The sequence below is a fragment of the Melospiza georgiana genome, chromosome 3 (genome assembly GCF_028018845.1).
Source record: "Melospiza georgiana isolate bMelGeo1 chromosome 3, bMelGeo1.pri, whole genome shotgun sequence".
In the NCBI taxonomy this organism is placed as follows: Eukaryota; Metazoa; Chordata; class Aves; order Passeriformes; family Passerellidae; genus Melospiza; species Melospiza georgiana.
In genome coordinates, this window is record NC_080432.1 from 17285381 (window position 1) to 17304461 (window position 19081).

Consider the following 19081-nt stretch of genomic DNA (forward strand, 5'->3'; position numbering starts at 1 on the left):
GAGCTCAGAGCTGAGCTGGCTCCCCACAAGTCTCAGCAGCCCCAGGGCAGAGCAGCTGAGCTCTGCTGGGGAAGCCCAAGGCTGCCCAGGGAGGAAAGAGCCTTTTCCAACCCTAGAAACCATTTCCCAGCACTGAGGCAGGAAAACTCTCCTGGCAAGGCTGTGCTGGCAGGGACATGCCATGGGCAGGGGCACAGCAGGGATTTGGGGCACCAGTGTCCATCCTGACAGCTCTCTACTTCCACAGCCTGCAAGATACAAAGCAAGGATGTGAGCAGCAGCCTAACAGCCAGGGAGAGGATGAGCTCAGGGTCAGGCTCTTTTATTAACATCCTTCTCTTTTTTCTGACCCTCAAAAAGGTCCTTTTCTCTTTCTGAAGTGACATCCTCTGAGTCTCCACTGCAACAGCAGCGGCACAGGGGTGACCTGGTCAGCCCACAGAGGTAAAACAGGAGAAACAACTCCAAAGCACATTTTTGTGCTGTGATCAGATGGCTGAGAACCAGCAGCATCAGCTCCCTAAATAGCACATGGCATCTGAGGCTACACCACTGATCTTGGCAACAACCCCTTCCCTCTCAGCTGCAGAAAACCTATATATAGGAAAATACATATATGGATATGTACATGTATGACTTCCACATTACTTTGCCTTTTCCAAGCAGTCCAGTAAGGCATCACAGATTTGCTTTGCCCAAGCAGGAGACTGGCATGGCCATGGCTAAGCAATGTCCCCCACTTGCTGTGCCACACTCAAAGTGTCAGCCTCTTGCTTTTCCTGCCTTGCTTCAATGTGTGTGGCTCACTTTTGGTTTCAATTGCAAAGTCCCCACATTCTGCAAACTAAATGCAGCTGGAATCGAAATCAAAGAGGAAAACCACCCACCAACAAAAATCAAAGCATCACACCGCCAAAAATCAAGTGGGATGCACAAAGCAGAGAGCTTAAAGAGGGAGGAGGGAAATGGAAATTACACTAATAGCACATTTTCATTTGTAATAATCTGAGAGCTGGGTAATGACACTGGAAGGTGAGCTACCCTTGGCCCAGAGAGAGGTGGCTGTTTATGAAACCATCTGGCTGTCAGCAGCTCAAACACCACGTGAAGGAAGAGTGCAAAATGGGCAGGTAGAGCTGGGCTGTCAGCAGCCCTCTGGGTTGGGAGAGGATGTTCTGTCCTCTACCTGAGAGAGGGGGAGGAAAACAAAAATCGAGAAATTGTCTGCATTTTGGGGCAGAGTAGTAGTCTGTGGTTTATGGGGTTGGGGGTCTTTTTCATTGTACCTAATTTGTTTATTTAAGAGGAGCATTATCAATCATTCTTTTCTCAAAAGCAGCACCACAAACAGCTACAGGAGAGTATTTATTCCTTTGTTTTTAAGACAGCATTGCACAAAACTGATCAGATCTATTTAATGGGCTGTTGAACAAGCTTAATGCCAGCCTCTAACCTTATTGTGGCTCCTAATGATTTTACAAAACAAAGAGCTGGAAGAGATCGACTTGGCATTCCTGGCCTCTGCCATTACATTCTGCTCAGACACAAGCAGCACAGCTGAACAGCAACAGGTGGGATGATATTTAATGCCCACCTCTATATCCTGACATTGTCTGGTTTGAAATAGAGTCCTCATGCCATTTACTGGCAGTGAAACTAATAGGATTCTGTAAAAATCAATCCATAAATGCACAGACACTGAAATGAATGGTTCCCTCTCTGTTCCATTTATGGGAGGGCTCTTTTATGGATATCTATATGCCAGCATCAAAATTGCAGGAACAACTTTCTAAGTCTTCATTAAATTCAAGGGGACGTTGATAGAGAAGATTGCTTTAAAAGAAACTGCTATTTCCCATGGCAGCTCATTATTACCCACAAACCCAAAAAAGCTACACTGGCTTGTGAGAGCTGTCCCAGCTGCCCCACATTCCTGCTGGGCACACTGGAGCTGCAGGAGGAAAACTGAGATCAGGGTTAGGATGGGACATAAGCCCACCCTGCCCAGCACAAGGCTATTGAACTGAGACTGTGTGCCACATCCACCCACATGCTGAACACTGCCAAACCCTCTGCTGGGGTCTGCCCCACCAGCACAGGCTTCCAGAGAGGAAAAATAAATTCCTAAACTAAACAATGCTTCCTGATAACATATTTGATGGAAGTGCATGAAACAGAGTTTCTTCCTTGCACTACCCACCACGTTAAATGGCAGGGTGTTGGTTTTTGGGATTTAGGGGTTGTTTTTTTCTGGAGGAAGCCCAAAAACGGCATGACCTGTTTGTCACTCCTGAAGATATCAGTTTATCAGAACAGTCTGCAAACTGAGAGATTACTTATATTTCTGCCTCTACATATTTCCTGAAAACCTCACAGTAATTCCTGTCCCAGAAGCCAACTGGGAATGCTGAGCAAACCCCTGCACAGCTCTGCATTCCCTTCTCATCCCTCCCAGGAGTGCAGGCTCTGGGCTTTGCCTTAGGTCCCACTTTGTGGTCCCCAGCCCCACTGCTGCAGGCAGGGATGCTTCCACACGTGCCCTCCTGATTCTGCACCACTTGGAAAAAATGACTGGGATAAAACAGCTCTGCCAGCTCTAAGGGCTGAAAAAAGCTGGGCAGAGAAGAGCCAGCTCAAGCACAGCCCACAAAAACCACTGATCCAGTCCCTCCTGATCCATAAGCTTTCTAGCTAATGGAGGAGGAGACGGGACCCCATGGACTGGCTTCACCACTGCTGGCCAGGATCACTGACACCCTTGGTTATCCACTGGAATTGTCTCAGGGAAAAGCCAAAAGCCAGAAAGCCATTAGCACATCACCAGATCCTCTACCAGGGATAACTTTCCATGGGGCTTACAACTATGTCAAACATAAATTGGGATAAAGGGAAAAATGTACATCCAAGCCCTTTGTACTTCTGCAACAATCCATCTTGTTTCTGTCAACTTAACATCTGCAGAAAGATGTAGCTCTGCTGGAAGAAAAATAGCTCCTAAGTGCTCCTGGTCCTGACAGATCCCGAGGCACACAGCAGAAGTTCCCCACATCCTCCTGGCCAACAGCCAGGCTCACAGAATTGGATTTCATCTTACTCTCTTTCACCTCCTCCTTCAGCCACTTCAGAGGCTTTTCTTCAGCTCTCCTTCCTCGTATTTCACTTCCAAGGGCACAAGACTACAATAGCCCTGTTTTTTTCTCCACACCCAGCCTCAGAAAAGGAATCATTCCTGACCCATCCAACCAGGCACCTTGTGTCCAACACAGAGCAGGAAGGTGCAGACATCTCTGCACTGACAGCTGCACACAGCTCCCTTAGGAGTGATGCTTTGCCCATTTTTCTGCCCTCAGGAGACCATCCTGAGTCATGAGACACTTTTTCCCCCCATCTCTTTTTCCTCTTACAAAAGCTGTGGCTGAAGGCAACAGACCCTCCTGCTGCCAGCCATCAAGTGCTTCAAGCCACAAAAGCCTGGCAGCAGTGAGGTCCACAAGACAATTACTCTCATCTCCCTGCAACTAACTTCCCATCACCCACCTTAATTTTTTCCAACCCAGGATCTCTCCAAATGAGACACCCAAAACTCAGCAGCATCCCCAAGGCAGGGGCACGTTCCTGAACGACCAACTGGTGTTACAATTTCATCAGTGCTACTAAAGCCTCAATTTCCCCTTCAATTTCTGCTTTCCCTCCATCCAGACTGACAATTCTCCGATGATTTTCGCTGAATTCAGTTCATTTTTAGTTAATTTGGCTAAGATTTTGCTAAAGTTAGCTAAGTAGCTAATTTTACAGAGCGTCTGCCATTAAATCATCCCGTGCCTCAAAGTCCCTCTCTATAAAAAGAGACTCATTATCACTGATTTGTCTCTAAATGACGGAGACTTTAAATCACTGCCACACAACATCTGGTTTGTGGCCCACAGGGAGCTGCCAGGCTCTGTTCAGCTGGGTAACAACCCACAGGTGGAGATGCCACTGACTCAGCTCCAAGCCTCCTTCTACATCCCCAAAACTCAGAGAGACAGAGCACAGCCAGCTCAAAGACCTAGAAACTGCTGAAATCAGTAGAAGGCTTCAGCCTTGGGGGCTTTCAGCCTTTCAACAGCAGGAAAGTGCTTTAAAACTCAAAAAAAAAAAAAACCAAAAAAAAACCAAAAATCAAAAAAAAAACCGAAAAAACAAGAAACCCAGCTAAGGCAGAAAGCAAATGAAGGGTTGCAACCTTAAGAGCTGCAGAGACATTCAAACAATAGTATCTCAAACCTTCCCTGCAGCTGTAGCCAGCAGGACTATAAACTGGCCCCTGATTTAGCTCCATTTGGTGCCCTCTATCCAGCCCACGCGGCAGATACCAGTTTCCATCCTTGTCTCCACCATCCATTAGCTGCTGTCAGCAAGTGTGGGGACAAGCTGGGGTGCCAGCACAGCTCTGCATGCATGGGAACCCCCTTTTCTTCCCCCAGCAGGTCCTCTTGCAGCACCTCCAGACACTGCTGAGCTGAGAGGCCTTGGCCGTGGTAGATTTCCATCTCATAGCCCATCCATTGTTGAGTATGCTGTTTTCTTCCCAATTTTTCCTTCTGTTTCCCCCTCCTTTTTTTTTCCTCTTCTCCCCCTTGGTTCATTACATCCATCATTTATATCCACAGCACCAGCCAGCTGATTTACTGCCTCGATCAATGCAGCTCCAGCATGAAAAAGAGACACAACAAGCTCAGCATGCAACGGGGACCCAGCTATGGGAACATGGAAGGACAAGAGGGAGGGACAGGGAACAAAATCACCCCAAAAGCAAAAGCCCCAGCAGCACAACTTGCTGTACTGAGAGGGAGTGCACAAAGTCTGCAAGGACAGGGCAGTGCCAGGGGAGATCCTGCCAGACACTCCTGGAACACAGGAGTTTTGAGGCTGAACACTCTATGAGCAGAAGAGACTTGGGAAAGAATTATAATTTTTTTTTGCCCCTAACCAGGCAGCAGAGAAACATACTCCATCAGGATCGACTTGGAGCACTTCTGCTAAGCACCTCGTTTGCTCTCCCTCTCCTAATGAACAGCGTGACAAGCTCAGAAATCAATGGAGGCCCTGAGCGCAGCTCCTGCCGGCGCCCAGCCAGGCGTCCCCGGCCCTGCTCTCCCTAACTCGAACCGACGGCAGCGATTGCCCGACAGCTCCGCTAATGGCCGCCCTGTCAGGGCTCCTCACACACACCCTCAGGGCAGGCCAGGCAAACACGGCGTTTGTGGAGGTGCCAGCCTCCTCCCCAGCAATAGGTGTGCACAAAAGGGGGGATGCTGCAGTGCCACCGGGAGCCGGCCTTGGGGAAGTCCCCAGCACTTCCCTGCAGCTGAGGATGCTCGGCTTGGTACTTCTCTCCCAAACAACCACTGAAGTTTCTAGGCCCCTGGCCCCATAAGGAAAATCCAAGTCTTCTTATGGCTGGATGGACACTGCACATTTTGGGCCAAGTAGGAAGTGTGGGGACACCTCCAAGACAAGGCAGCTGCTGGAGATACCTGTGGCTGAGCAGGAGGGCACACCAGGGACTGTGAACAGAGCCCTGGGGGACAGAGAGGGGTGCAGAGCAGACCAACAAGCAGAACAGGGTGCCAAGAATCTGCTTTTGGCTCTTTTCCCTCAAATACCTGGCATACTGAAGATGGCCTGAGGCAGCTGAGGCTGCACATGAGGGACACGGCTTTGTTGTTTTAAGTAGTGCAAGAATTCTATTATCATTATAAAGCAAGGATTTCATATTGCGGGAGTTTCATACCTCCTCGATGTTTCTCGTAGGCATTCCCTCTAAGCACTGACTGTTCCTGGTGCTTGCAGCAGCCATCTGACTTCTCTGACTCCAGTTCCCACCAATCCACTCTTTTATGCCACCAGTTCTTATTGGCTACAGGTGTTGCCTGTTATCATCCAGCCTGTTCCTAATCTTCAGTAATAGGCTCCAGCTGCAACTCATTGGGGGATAAGATTACATTCTACATTCCCTTCATTTACCCATACTGTGTCCCCCTACACGGCTTTGCTGGAGTAATAGCTGCATCCCAGTGCCAGACATGGAAACCCAGGAGCTGTGGCAGTGGCTCAGGCATGACGGGGTACAAACACTCCCCAAACCCAACAGCAAGCAGGAGCAGCTCCCCACCCAGAAGAGGTTAGGATGCAACATGGCTCTCTCACAAAAAACAGCCCCTAGCTTCAGTTCCAAAAGCCTCCCCACACCACAATCACAGCAGCCCCTGCTCTGCTGCACCCCAAGTACATACCAGTGTATACACACAAATATGTATTACTGAGTTTGCTGCTTCTGCCATCTATGCCTGAAGAGAGGATGAGGAGAAGATGTATGCAAAGCACTGCTGCATCAAGCATGGGCTGCCCTGAGCCCTCCAGCTCCTTCCCCTCACAGTTCCCATGCCCTGTTCTCTTAACCTCTCTGCAAGGGGCTCATTTCCCATCTTGTTTCACAGCTCCAAACTGTTCTGCTGTGCTTTGTTTGCTTAAAAAAATGTCGTTAAGAGACAGCAAAAAAATAAAAGAAGTGGACAAACAGGAGGGATTTAACTCTGCCTTTACATCTCCTGGCTGGAGGGGCTTCACACACTACTCACTGTGGCATTGGTGATTTAATCATCAATGCAACACTACTGCAAACAGCAGCAGACAGCAGAGCTGGCAGGAGTAATGCTCCCTCCAGCAGCGTGAATATTAAGGGCGTTTAACAGCCCTTGTAATCACACTGTGGCTCCTTGCAAGAACACAGCCAGGCAGCACAAGGGAAGGCACTGAACCATGCTGCTGGGTTATCAAACTTCCCCCTGCTCCTCACGGGACTGAAATCAGCCCTGCTCACAGAAAAGCGAGCACTGCCTTCCCTGAATGTTCTCTTCAAACCAAATCCCATTGTCTTATATATTACAACAGTTCTATTATCATTTATAGGTTGTCTTATATATCAAGAGTTCTTTTATCATTGTAGTGCAAGGATTCCATATCCTCAGAGCTTCATACCTCCTCTGAGCACTGACCATTCCCAGTCCTTACAGCAGCCATTTGACTCCTCTCACTCCTCTGCCTCTAGTTCCCACCAACTCACTCTTTTATACCACTGTTCTTACTGGTTACAGGTGTGGCCAGTTAAGATCAGGCCTGCTCCTAATCTTTAGTAATTGGTCCAGCTGCAACTCATTGGGGGATGAGATTACATTCTACATTACCCATACTGTGTCCTCCTACAAAATCCCACATGGCAAAAGCCCTTAAGCACACACTGGGATGAACTGGGTGGCTTGAGAGCCTCCCTCGGTGAAAGCCAGCCTCTTGTGGAATTTGGGCCCTTGTAACATGGGGCAAACATTAGGAGCTTGAGCAAATTAATCTCCTGTACCTGTCTGATGCACTGGGAAAGGATTACTGGGGGAGGAGAGGAAATCCTGAGCATGGCATGAGTTTAGCTGTGCCTCAGGACTTGAGATATATCACACTTTTTAGGTCAAGCATTAGTTTGTTCTCAAAGAAGAAATGTCCCCAGCTTTTACACTTTGGAAGTTTTTACTCTTTCATTGGATTAATACAATTCTGAAAAGTTCCCTGTGATTTTGAGGCAAAAATAGCCAGTTATCAATGACATCCTACTGTAATGAAACACCTGTGAAACACAGCCACTCCTGGCCTACAGACCTGAAACAAAGCTTCTGGAAACAAGGGGTAAAAGTGGAAATTTATCTGCTTTATCTCTTAGATGCAGTAATGGCTGCTGGTTCTGCCTGAAGATGGGGAGAACATCCTGAGAGCCAAGCCTGCATTCAGAGAAATGCTGGGTTGTCCAAAGCCACACACACACAGCTGGTGCCAATGCACAAACCAAGATCAATACAAGGAGATCAGCAGCAAAAAATAGTTGATCCCAGTTGATATTTACACATAGAAACTCAGGACTGTTTGGCTCTTTTGGCTGGACTAACATCTGCATTGCCAGGAGCTCCCTCTTTCAGGTTATCTCAGTGCAGCCTGTGCACCAGAGGGAAGGGAATTAGCTACCTGGCCTTCCATTCACACCTTTAATTATTCAGCTTATATTGATATAAAATTAATTGAAGCAGAATAAGCTCTTCTCCTAAATACAGGTGCCCACACGCAGGAATCACTGAGATTAAAAGGTGCAAATTACTTTATTTAATGAGTTAATTTCCAGCTATCACATGGGCAAATCTCTGTGCTGGGCCTGTACCTGCTGCTGCACCAGCTCTGCCCCAGTGGCACGGCTGCTGTCCCAGCACGATGCTCTGGGTAAACAGAACATGTGCAAAGGTTTGGTTACACAGCAGAGATGTGCTTCACTCTGTGAATGAAACTTCTCTTTCATTCACAGAGCCACGATGATGGCAGCAGGAGCTGCGGTCCCAAGGATGCAAGAAGGCACCAAGAGCGAGGAAATGCCATTTTCCAGAACGCCCCTTGTGCCTTTTGGGGAAAGCTGATCGCCCTCCGCCTCCCAGCAGCTGGTGCCCTAAAGCACCAACACCATTTCCTGCTGTTCCCCCCACGAGAGCAGAGCTTCTGCCTGCAAAGCCAAACAGAAACTGCCTTTCCTTTGCTGACATTGCCTTCAGGAGGGAAGGTGTCCTCACCTTGCTGAAGAACAGCATCTGAACGACCTTCCCCAGCATTCAGATGCCTGCTGGAGCTCACTCTCACCTCTCAAGGCAGATTGTGTTTATGTTTTATGTCTGATTTTTGCTTCCTGGTGCATCCAGGAGGTCCCTGCTGAAGAGGCACATCCCTGCCCAGGTGCAGTAACAAAGGCCACATCACCAGGCAACGTAACACTGCTCTCATCATTCAATTCCCTTTCTCACCACTTGCAAATCTAATTTTTATTTTCAGATATTTCACTTTCTCACCGTTTCTAATGCTCCTGTGACCAAACCCTTCACACATCACCTCTGCAAGGGGTCTGCACCCCAAAATCAGCTCCTGCCATGCCATGGCTGCCAGCATACTGCTGGGCTGAGGGCACATCCCCAAGGGCTGCACAGGGGTTGGATATTTTTTTCTCTGAAGAGACTTAAAGCAGAGATCTTCCTGCAGGATGGGAGGGCAGGACAGGAGGTTCTTCTTCACAAAGTGTTTTGCTGTGCCACCGAGAGCAAACCATATGCAGCCTACACATCGTACACGGTTTAATCCAAGCACTATGTGTATATTCATCCATTTGGATCCCAGTGGCAGCAGCAGATGGCTGGGTAATGCGTGTTTGAGTCTGCCTCTCTCCAAATTACACTGTATTGTGGCACCAGGAAAATGCAACGGGCATTATGGATGCCATGATTCCTCCCTGCTCCATTCCTGTGGAAGGCAGGACCATGCTACACAAGTCTCCTTCCCAGTTTGGCTTCCACAGTGCCAGAGATCCAGCAGCTCCCAGTGTCCTTCCACTGTTCACCTCACCAGAAAATGTGCCCACCACCCCAACCAGATCCTGAGTTTCACATTTCATCTAGGCGAGGTCAAAGTGCAAAGGGCTGCGTGCCAAGCGTCCCCCAAGGCAGATCCCAAATGATATCAGAGAATATTATTCCATCCTGAATGATCCTGAATCAACCCACTGGGTAAAGCAGATTACCTAGACCCAGATGGAAAAAAACTTCATTTAAATAAAAATATATTCTTTTTAAATCACCGTTTTGTAAGAAGAACTAAGCCAGCCGTTGAAAGCTCACACCTGTAATACCTCCCTCTTATTTTTCTCCATCTCACCTAACAACAAGCAACTAAAAATTCAATGCACAAGCAAGAAAAGATGTGCAGGAACTCCATCCAGCCCGGGGGGGGGGCTGCAGCCAAGGCACCACTGAACATATTCATGTCTTATTTGTGAGCCATGTGTCTCCATAACGGGTTATGAGGTGTGGTTGTAACTGGCGGATGCCGACGGTGGTCCTTGAGGAGGAAATGGTGTGTGTCTAAATGCAGGCAAAGCTATTTGGAAAGGCAGGACAAAGCAGCCTTTCTCTCCTGGCATGGGCCAAATCACATCCTTTGGACTTGCTCCTTCAGTGGCTTCAAAAGAAAAAGAATCATCCGTCTCAATTTCCCTGGCTCTGTGAATAATGTTTGGAGAATAGAGGGTGATTTCATAGCTCATTTGTTTTTGCACCGCATGAACCCTGCTCTCCTCGTATCACTTTCCAATCAGGTTTATTGCTGATGTTTCCACAAGAAAACCAAAGAGGAAAAGGCTAAGACCCTGAGTCTCACTAGAGATTGAGGGGAAAAAACAAAAGTTAAAAAAAAATAGGAAAAAACAAAAAAAAAGGAGAATCTCTCTTTCCCTTGTCTTTCAGCCTGATCTGAAAATGAACCTGTTTTGCTTCTGAATCAATTCTCTCCTGGCACTGCACTTCCCGCAGTACTTTCCGAGATGAGATGCAATCATTAGCTCACTTGCTCCTCCAAATAATATCACAAAGCTGGAGCTCGAGCTGCTGTGCAGTAAATCATCACTAATTTCTTCCTGTGTGTGGCAAGGCAGGGTTTGGCCAGGGGACACAAGCCCTGCCACACCCTCCCAGTGCCACCACCCATCTGTGCACCTGCTGACTGGGGACAGTACAGCATCCAGCATGTCACCTTGTGGAGAAGTGACACTGGCACATCGTCCCTTATTCAAACACCTCTCCAATGACCCACAAAGGACCACCACACCTCTCACTCCCTCAGGCTGCACAAAGGGTTAACCAAGGTGCTCAAGGGGTTTCCAAACAGCAGGACTGAGGCAAACCATCAGTACAACTAATGCTACCTCCATGAACAAAGGGGTGAACTCCTGCTGAGCCTCTCACCACTGATCATTTTCATCAAAGGCACATGTTAAAGACAAGAAATCCTCCTCCTGCAACTCTTGTGCCACTGGCACTCAGAGCCCATCCCACAGCAGAAGGCCTTCCAGGTACCCTACAGACTGATCCAGCCTGGCCTAGAGCTGCCCTTCCCACCCCAGCAGCAGCTCTATGGGAAACCCTATACCTAGGCAGCCTCACTTTCCCAGCTCCTCTGGAAATATGTAGGAAGACTGGAGTAATACTGACTTAGATGAGCAGGAGATGGGGAGCAAGATCTCCTCTTTGGCTTACTCTTCCTGTAACACTGATTCCTGCTGAGATTCTGGAATCAAAAAGGGTAAAGAGGGTGGGAAATCAATTTAATTGCAGCTTAGTAAGCAACTGCACTAAGCGTCGCTGGCAAAATCCGAACATTTTGCTGCGAGAGAAAGGGGGAGAAATGGCTTTTTCATTGCATGGCAAAGTGGATTGAGAGCAAACTCCCCCCCATCATCTGCTCCTCACCCCTTCCTTCTTTAAACAGGAGGAAGCCAGCAAGAAACACCGAGCTAATGCCAGCAATCTCCTGCTCCTGCTCCTCCAATTAATAGTCAATCGCTGCACCCTTTGTCGTTAGGCTGCACGTAATTACTCCTTCACGCAAACGTCTTCCTTAAACAGACCCTACTCCTGCTTTCTCGCAGATACATTCCCCTTAATTGGTTTTATTGCACCAAATGCTGGCCTGCCCTCACAGATGAGACTCTCCCAGGCGGAGTACGCTGCTTTTGCGTCTCCACAGCTTCTTCCAAGCTCTCTTTTCCCACTGGCAAAGAGATTACAGCACGGAGAAGCACAGCCAGAGGCACCAAAGTGTCATCCCTGTGAGCTGTGCACACAGAACACACACATCCATGCACCCAAGGAAAACCCTGGGCACACAAAAACGCAATATTCAGCTTCCCAGGGATTTGTCAGCATGGGACAGTAACGCTGCCCCTGCATTCATGAGGGATCACAAGACAGTTTTATTTGCAAGGCTGAATCTCCTGGCAGTGCCCTTCCCATGCTGGAACTTGCCAAGCTCACACCTGCGGAGCCACAGCAGCTCAGCAGTGTGCCCTCCACACTCAGCCCTGGTCTCTACACAAACAACCAACCTCTCAGCTTCAGGAGGCACAAAAAATCTCCAGTCACAGCACCATGAAATGCTCCCTGGACCTGCCTTCCCCAGGCACAGCATTCCCATTTATAGCTCTCACCCTGCAGCCATGCCATGTGCAGAGTCCCCTGCCTGTGGGGAGGCACAGGTCACATTGCAGAGCCAGGCACAAGAGATGTCTCAGCAGAGCAAGCAATAAACCCAGCCAAGACAGGCCCTGGGCCATGAGCCCATCAAAATAAATCAGGATGATGCCTTCTTATCAAGGAAGGGAAGAGCGAGGAGAAAACAGTGAGTTTTTGAGTAAACAATCCAGCTCTGTGTGTATCTGAGGTGGTGAAAGGATAAATAGGACAAAACATCTTCCCCGATAGTCAACATCTTTCTCAAGCACAGAGACACGTCAACATATGTGCTGTGTCTCTGAAGCCTTGGCATCCAGACACAGAGCTGATTTTGGAGACTTCTCCACTCAAAAGTAAAACTTTTGTCAAGCCTAGCCCTAAAGGTCACCAAGGGCTCCAGGCTGTGAGCCAGAGCTGAGTCCTCCAAAAACCCCATCAGCAAGGGCTTGAGCCCTTCTCTGTTACCTAGGAAAGGATGATGCCACACCATGTCACAGCAGCTGAAGAGGGATGCTGCAGCCCGCAGCAATTCCACGTGCAGGGCGCTCTACAGACCTTGGCAGGAGAAGCAATTTACAAGAGAAACCACGACACTCCTGAGCCCAACCCACCCTCAGAGCATCACCACCTCCAACACCCCGTCAGAGTGAAGCCGCAGGACTCTTCCAACTCTTTCTATCCTTTCAGAGCACAATAAAAAGTATTTTTCTTCTTCTGGTGCTCAACAGTTCTTGTCAACAAAACACGTACCACCTGCACAGAAATTTATTTATACTCTTACCAGAAGAGAAGCAGAATCCTTGCCTCCTTTCCTTCCCTCCCTGATACTTCTTTTAAAAGCACCAAGCTAAGAAAGGCACCTGTACATTCAAATGCTCACTGTTTTGCAAAGCAAACAGGTCTTGTTCAATCAATATTTATGCCCCCATCAGTCACAGCTGCAACACAGAGCTCCACCACAATGTAATGGAGGCAAAATTCATTCATTGCAATTACCAGTGAAAAATTAGGAGGGTTTTCATTGACTGGTTTTTGTTCCACAGGTATCCCAGGGAGCGCTGTAATGCACAGCAGGCAGGTGAATTAATCGGGGTGCACCAGGCAGGCTGCTCACCATTTGTCCACAGCTGGTTTGGCCACTGAGGAGAATTCCTCACCTCACCCCTGCTCCACCAGACCTGTCCTGCCTGATCCCACAGATGAGGGCTGCCTGGGCATGGCTTTCTGTTTTATCCAGCGCTAAACACACAAGCAAGAGAGAGAGGAACTGGATTCCATCACAGCTCCTTCAAAAGCAAAGCTCTGCACATCCTAGAAAGCCTGGTTTTGCTCCTAGAGATTTCAGAGTGGGATTTCACCAACAAAGCAGGAAGTAAGTTTCCTCTTCTCTCACATCCTGGACCTATCCATGTCCCCAGCCAAGCCCCAGTCAATACAAGCTTCCTGGGTATTAAACACTCTTCCTATTTTTTGGGGTTTTTTTTGTTCTCAACAGCCTTGCCACTTCAATCCCTTAATTGTCAAGATCTGAATTTTTGCAGGATACACAGTTATTTTAATCTGTTAAGTGGCTCTGCTGCTATAAAACTGACAGGAATTTAATATCTGGAGACTGTCAGCTGAGCTCCAGGTGCTGAGGCTTTCTAGATGGCAATGATGCAGAAGGAAGCACAGGCTGGTGGTGCAAGGCACATAAGGACAAAGCTGTCAAGGTCCCTCTGCACTGAGCTCTGACCCTGCAGGGCGCTGAGCAGTGGGGCAGGCAGCGAGGCTGCTGGGCTTCTCCACATGTCCCAGGAGCCATTCCCCAGCTGCCTTTGAGCACACTCAGAAAGGAGATGTTGCATTGCAAACACTAGTACAAGTCAAGTAGAACAGGTCATTCTTTTTAATAAAGGAAACTTTTCCTCTGTAGCTTTTCTCCTGCAGTCAAGCCCATCACAGACCTGCTTTCCCTCCAGAGGCTGTCAGCTGTGCTTCAGCCATACATCAGAGGGAGCAAGCTAGCATGCAGGAAGGAATGAAGGGAAATAAAATCCCAAACCAAACAAAAACTAGATATATATATATTTTTTTTTTAGTCCTGCCCTTCCTGCACACATTGCTGGCCCTGAGTGTGGGAGCCCAGACCCCAAAAACCCTTCCCTGCTGCAGGGCTCTGCCACACAGCCACTGTGGTCTGATTCAGGTGCAGAAAAAGAGATGACCAAGGGTTTATCACTCGCCTGCTCATCTCCTGCTCCCTCACAAGCATCCCCAGCCACAGCCTGGCACAGGACACAGGAGCCAGCACGCCAGCAAAGCATCGCTGCAGAGCCAGCTACAAGCACTCCTCACAATTAATTTGGGATTTCGCTTGTAATTAATCCCGCGTATCAGTTCCCCTCATTATTCCTTAATGTAATTAAGTTATTAGTTTATATGCCCCCCCCCCCCCAAAAGCAGAGCAGGGGGATGGATCAGAGGGAGGCAGGGGAGATGCCGGGCAGCAACATGGGGCCATGAGCACTGGAGCTCATGCCAAGCCCCACCACTGCCTCCCTGGGGGACTTCAGGTGGGTCACTGGCAGCCTCATTTTCCAAGAGGATAAAACTATTCCAATTCCTCTGGAGTCCACCAGAGACAGAAGGGTACAAAGTTCAATTAGCCTCTCTGGGTCCTGGTTTATCCAGCTGGAAAACTGCCGGGACAAGGAGACAGGCTGGAACTAATTAAAGCTTGCAAAGTGCTTGGAAACCCTCCGCCAAAAGGCAGGGGAGGAGGGAGGCTCAACGAGTCCCAGCTGATCCATGACCCCGGGCAGCCCCGCGTCCTCACAGCCCCATCCATCAGGCTGGGCTTCCCTGCAGGCTGGGCTGGGTAAAGCTCCCTGGCAGGGGCAGGCACCCTGCCACAGCTCCTTCTCCCAGCCAAGTCACAGGACTGCACAAAGGGCAGCAAAAGGGCGCCTGTTCTAACAGGGCTTGATCTGCCCCTTGGAAAAGAGAGAAAAAACAACCCCCAAACCCCAAGTAACAGAGTAAAAACAGCACTGGAGGGACTGGTGAAGTTATCCCAGGAACAACTTCATGATCCTAAACACGGCCAGTTTTGTTTTTCCATACCCTACCAGCCCTGCAAGGTTGCTACACCCCCCGGCCAGGAGGGAGTCCCACACCCTAAAATCCAGCCCCAACCTGCTGCTGCTGCCCTGGCATGCACCACCAGCAGCTGCAGGCAGCAGGGAGGAGGAGGAGGAGGGAAAGGAGCTGGCAGGGACTGAGGGAAGCAAGGGCTGGCAAGAAGGAGGAGCCCTCTGCCTGCCTACCTACCACTGGGCAGCAGCAAGAGATCCACAGAGATGGACTGCAGGGGAATACAAGGGAAAAAAAATTACAGGGCAAGGTGAAGCCAAGTTAATTACAACAGACTGCTGCACCCACCTCGTTGGGCATGAGCAGCTCAGGAAAGCTCAGCTACTCCTGCAAGACCTTCCCTGAACGCCTGTCCTCACCAGGTCCTTAAGATACCAAGCCAGCAGCGTGTTTTGGGTAAAGCAAGGACTCAAATACTGTATTGCCCCCCCTCAAACCAAGTTCCTGCCCCTTGGAGCACAGGACTGCAAGAAAAACATCACAAGCTTTCCTTTGGGAAGCTGCAGCCTGGACCTGGCTTGGGATTTGGGGTAAAGCAGAGGGCAGGGTGCAGACTAAAACAACAGCGATTGATGGGCATCCATGGAGCCAAGGGCAGCAGCTCTGTGAGCTCTCAGCAAGCCACCAAAGTGCCACAGCCAGCCAGGGAGCTCGGGCACTGCCATCCAGCATGGATGTGTGCTGGGAGCCCTGCTGGGGACAGGCACGGGCAGCAATGCCAGCTGGAGCTTAACTGGAAAGGTCTAAAGGTTAAACCTGCACAAGGCATGATACACGGTGTGCCCATATCCACAGAAACACAGCTCACCTGGGAGAGGAGGGGGGAGGGAACAGCTTGGAAAACGCTGCCAGCAAAGTTTATGTGGATTTGCTCCATTTCCCCTCTGTAGCTGTCTTACGATGTTTGAGCTGCTGTTAGTAATGCATCATCTCCTCTGGTTTCCCGAGGAATTTGGGAGGACAACCCTTAACTTCTCAAGTTTTCATCAGTAGCATCCAGTCCCAGTGGCCAGGGCAAGAGGACACAGTACCAGGCTCCTCTCTGGAGCACAGCATTCCTGCCTCTGGTAGCCCAGTCAGAAGTGTTGACTGAAGGGACACCACATCCCCATGCTCATAAGCAGCTTATAAGTCATACTGTTCCAAAGGAGTTTGCAAAGCCAAAAAATTCAATGCATTAAAAAAAAAAAAACAAAAACAAAACAATCTGCACTTTATGAATCTCAAGAGAGATGCAACTGTTTGGATGGAAAATTCAGAAGAAAAGAAGGAGAGGCAATTTAAGCAGTCAGATTGCTGGAGTTATGGCAACTTGGCAGTGGCAGCTTCAAAATGTGGGGACAGATCCTGCGTGGCAGAAGTTCCCTTCACCTGCTGCGGGAGCCAAGACCAGCCTGTAACAGCATCAGCAACCTACACCCTGAGCTGGGGAGCCTTGAATGGGAGCAGAAAGTCAAAATGGGCTGCAAAATGGCAGTGATTCAGCGGCAGCTGGTGCTAAGCGAGAAGCAAGGTTCATTTCAAGGAGATTATAGTAGCCCCTGTCAAACAGGGGAGAGGTCTTTTTTTGCAATCTTTACCAATACAGTTCCGATACCAAAGCACAGTTCTAGTTAAGAAAGCCCTCGTCTCCTAACTCTGCTTTCAGTAACTTATTTATTGCCTTCCCCAGCTTAAATAAATAAATAAACGTATAGATAATTATGTCTTTTTGGGGCCTGAAGTCACATAGAATCATTCCCTTCTTCTAGGATTGAAAGATTTACAAAAGCCTGAAGAAACCTCCTCAATCATTTTTATTTAAAAAAACACGGAAAACCAATAATTCCTCAGGATGAAAAAATCAAAGTAAGCTTTATGAGTTCTGACTTTTTTTTTTCCAATCAGGTCGTTAATTCAGTTGCTGAGGTGACAGACACATATGAAACTCTCCAAAGATGAGGCAAACATGTAAAGCTGTCACATATTGTGGGCCAAACACTGCTGGGTGTCACTGGTACAAAGAAAAAGGGGGGGAGGGCTCACACTCTTCCACTGCCACAATAACCCCAATCTCGGAGTATTTTCAGGAGCTGGGCTTCTAACCCGGATTAATTAATTCAAGATTTACAACAGTACAACTAAGCAGCATCTAATCTATGTCCTTTGGAAAGTTAACCCTCAGCTAAGCCCCAGCCGCTCTCAGCGAGGAAGAGAGGACACGGGAGCCGGAGAGGAGCCGGGACCTCGTTCAGCCGAAGCTCTCGCAGCTCCCCCGCTCTTCGTCTGGGCAGCGAAACTCCTCCGATTCACTCACTCCCAGTGTGCAGGAGATGCTCCTCGCATCTCTGCCGTGCTGTCACTCCGGGCACTCAGACACGGCACGGAAAGCGCGACTGAACGCACGGGCACTCTCGTCCCAGCCCGGCCGGGGCTCCCAGAGCAGCACCATTGCCCGATCCTGCTCTTCCAGCCCCGAACAAGCCGCGCTTTAACCGGGCTCGCCCAGCCCGCGTACGCCGAACGCGGACCATGCAAGCCCGCTCCCCTCCGGTCCTGTCAGCCCGGGCAGGACCGAGCCCTTCTCCTTCAGGGCAGAGCCCGGGAGCACGGCGTGACCCAGGGGGAAAGGAGCCGCCGGTCCCCCAGCCGTGAAACGAACCACGCGTCTGGTTCCCTTGGGGAGCACCGCTCCCCTCGCTCCCCATGGGATGCTCCAAGTTGGCGGCGGGACAAAGGGCCGGTACCGCCGGGGCACTCCTGGTGAAGCGGGGCCGGGGGGTCGCGGCAGGGGCTGCCGCTGTCCGAGACCGAGCGGAGGGGAGAGGAGGGGGAAAACCAAGCCCAGGGGGTACGGAAAGGGCCCCAGTGCCCCCCTGCAAAGGCACAGGTCCGGTACCAAACTTGAAGGGGAACGCGATGGGGTGGAGGTCCCGAAAACCGCCGGGAACTTCTTCCCCGGGCGGCGGCATCGCGCCCAGGTCCCGCCGGAGCAGCCGCGGCCCCGCCGCCCCTTCCTCACCTCCGGCGTGTGTCCCTCGGGCTCCGGCGCCTCCAACTTCCTCCGCGCCCCGAAGAAGAAGAGGAGGAGGGCGGCGAGCCAGAGCACCCCCAGCAGAGACAGCGCCAGCCGCCGCGTCGGCCGCCTCATCCTCGGCAGGAGCGAAAAGTCCGGCGGGGGCAGCGTGAGGCGCTGAGGGGGAGCCGCGGGCGGCTCGGGGGGCAGCGGCAGCGGGGCTGGCGGGCAGCACGGTCTCGCCCGCCCGCCCGCCTCGGAGCCGGCGATGCGAGTCCCGGGCTGTGCATGCTCTGCAGGGGAGGGGAGGGGAGGAGGAACGGGAGGAGGAGGAGGCGCCGGGAGGAGGGGGGGCTGGAGCCGGAGCCGCTCGCCGGGAAAGGTGCAGCGCGCAGGCAGCCGGGCTGGTCCCCGGGGAGCTGGCGCTCTGCTCGCTCCGCGCCGGCGGGGAGGCAGCCCCGGGAACGGGGACAGCGAGGGGTGCGGGGGTGTCCGTGTGTAACCGGGGACGCCCATCCCTCTGCCCTGCCTCCCTGAGTGAGCCCGGGCCGCTTGCACGCCAAGGGATGCGCGGGGCTGGGCGAGTTTGGCCCGGGTCGGTCCCGGTGCCCGTCCCCGCCCGACTCCGGGGCGAGAGGAGGCCACCGTTCAACAACACACAGAGGAGGCTCAGACATGATGGGAAGATTAATTTAACCAATTGAAACAGCAGGGGGAATTCAGGTAGGTGGAATTTAATTACTGGATTTGGAAGAGAAGATGTGTGTCTCCAGAGCTGTCAAGAACACTTAAAAAATAAAATCATAATCATCAGCTGTTGGTATTCTGG

At 50.4% G+C, this 19081-nt stretch overlaps 1 protein-coding gene across 1 annotated transcript in view; it reads right to left on the reverse strand.

Moving 5' to 3' along the window:
• Nucleotides 1–18415, reverse strand: part of GALNT14 (polypeptide N-acetylgalactosaminyltransferase 14) — a 96613-nt gene extending 78198 nt beyond the window's left edge. Inside the window, exon 1 of the mRNA XM_058021346.1 lies at nt 18259–18415. Within this exon, the coding sequence (XP_057877329.1) occupies nt 18259–18387 (129 nt within the window). The 5' untranslated portion in view covers nt 18388–18415. The remainder of the gene's footprint in view (nt 1–18258) is intronic.
• Between the last annotated feature and the right edge of the window lie 666 nt (nt 18416–19081).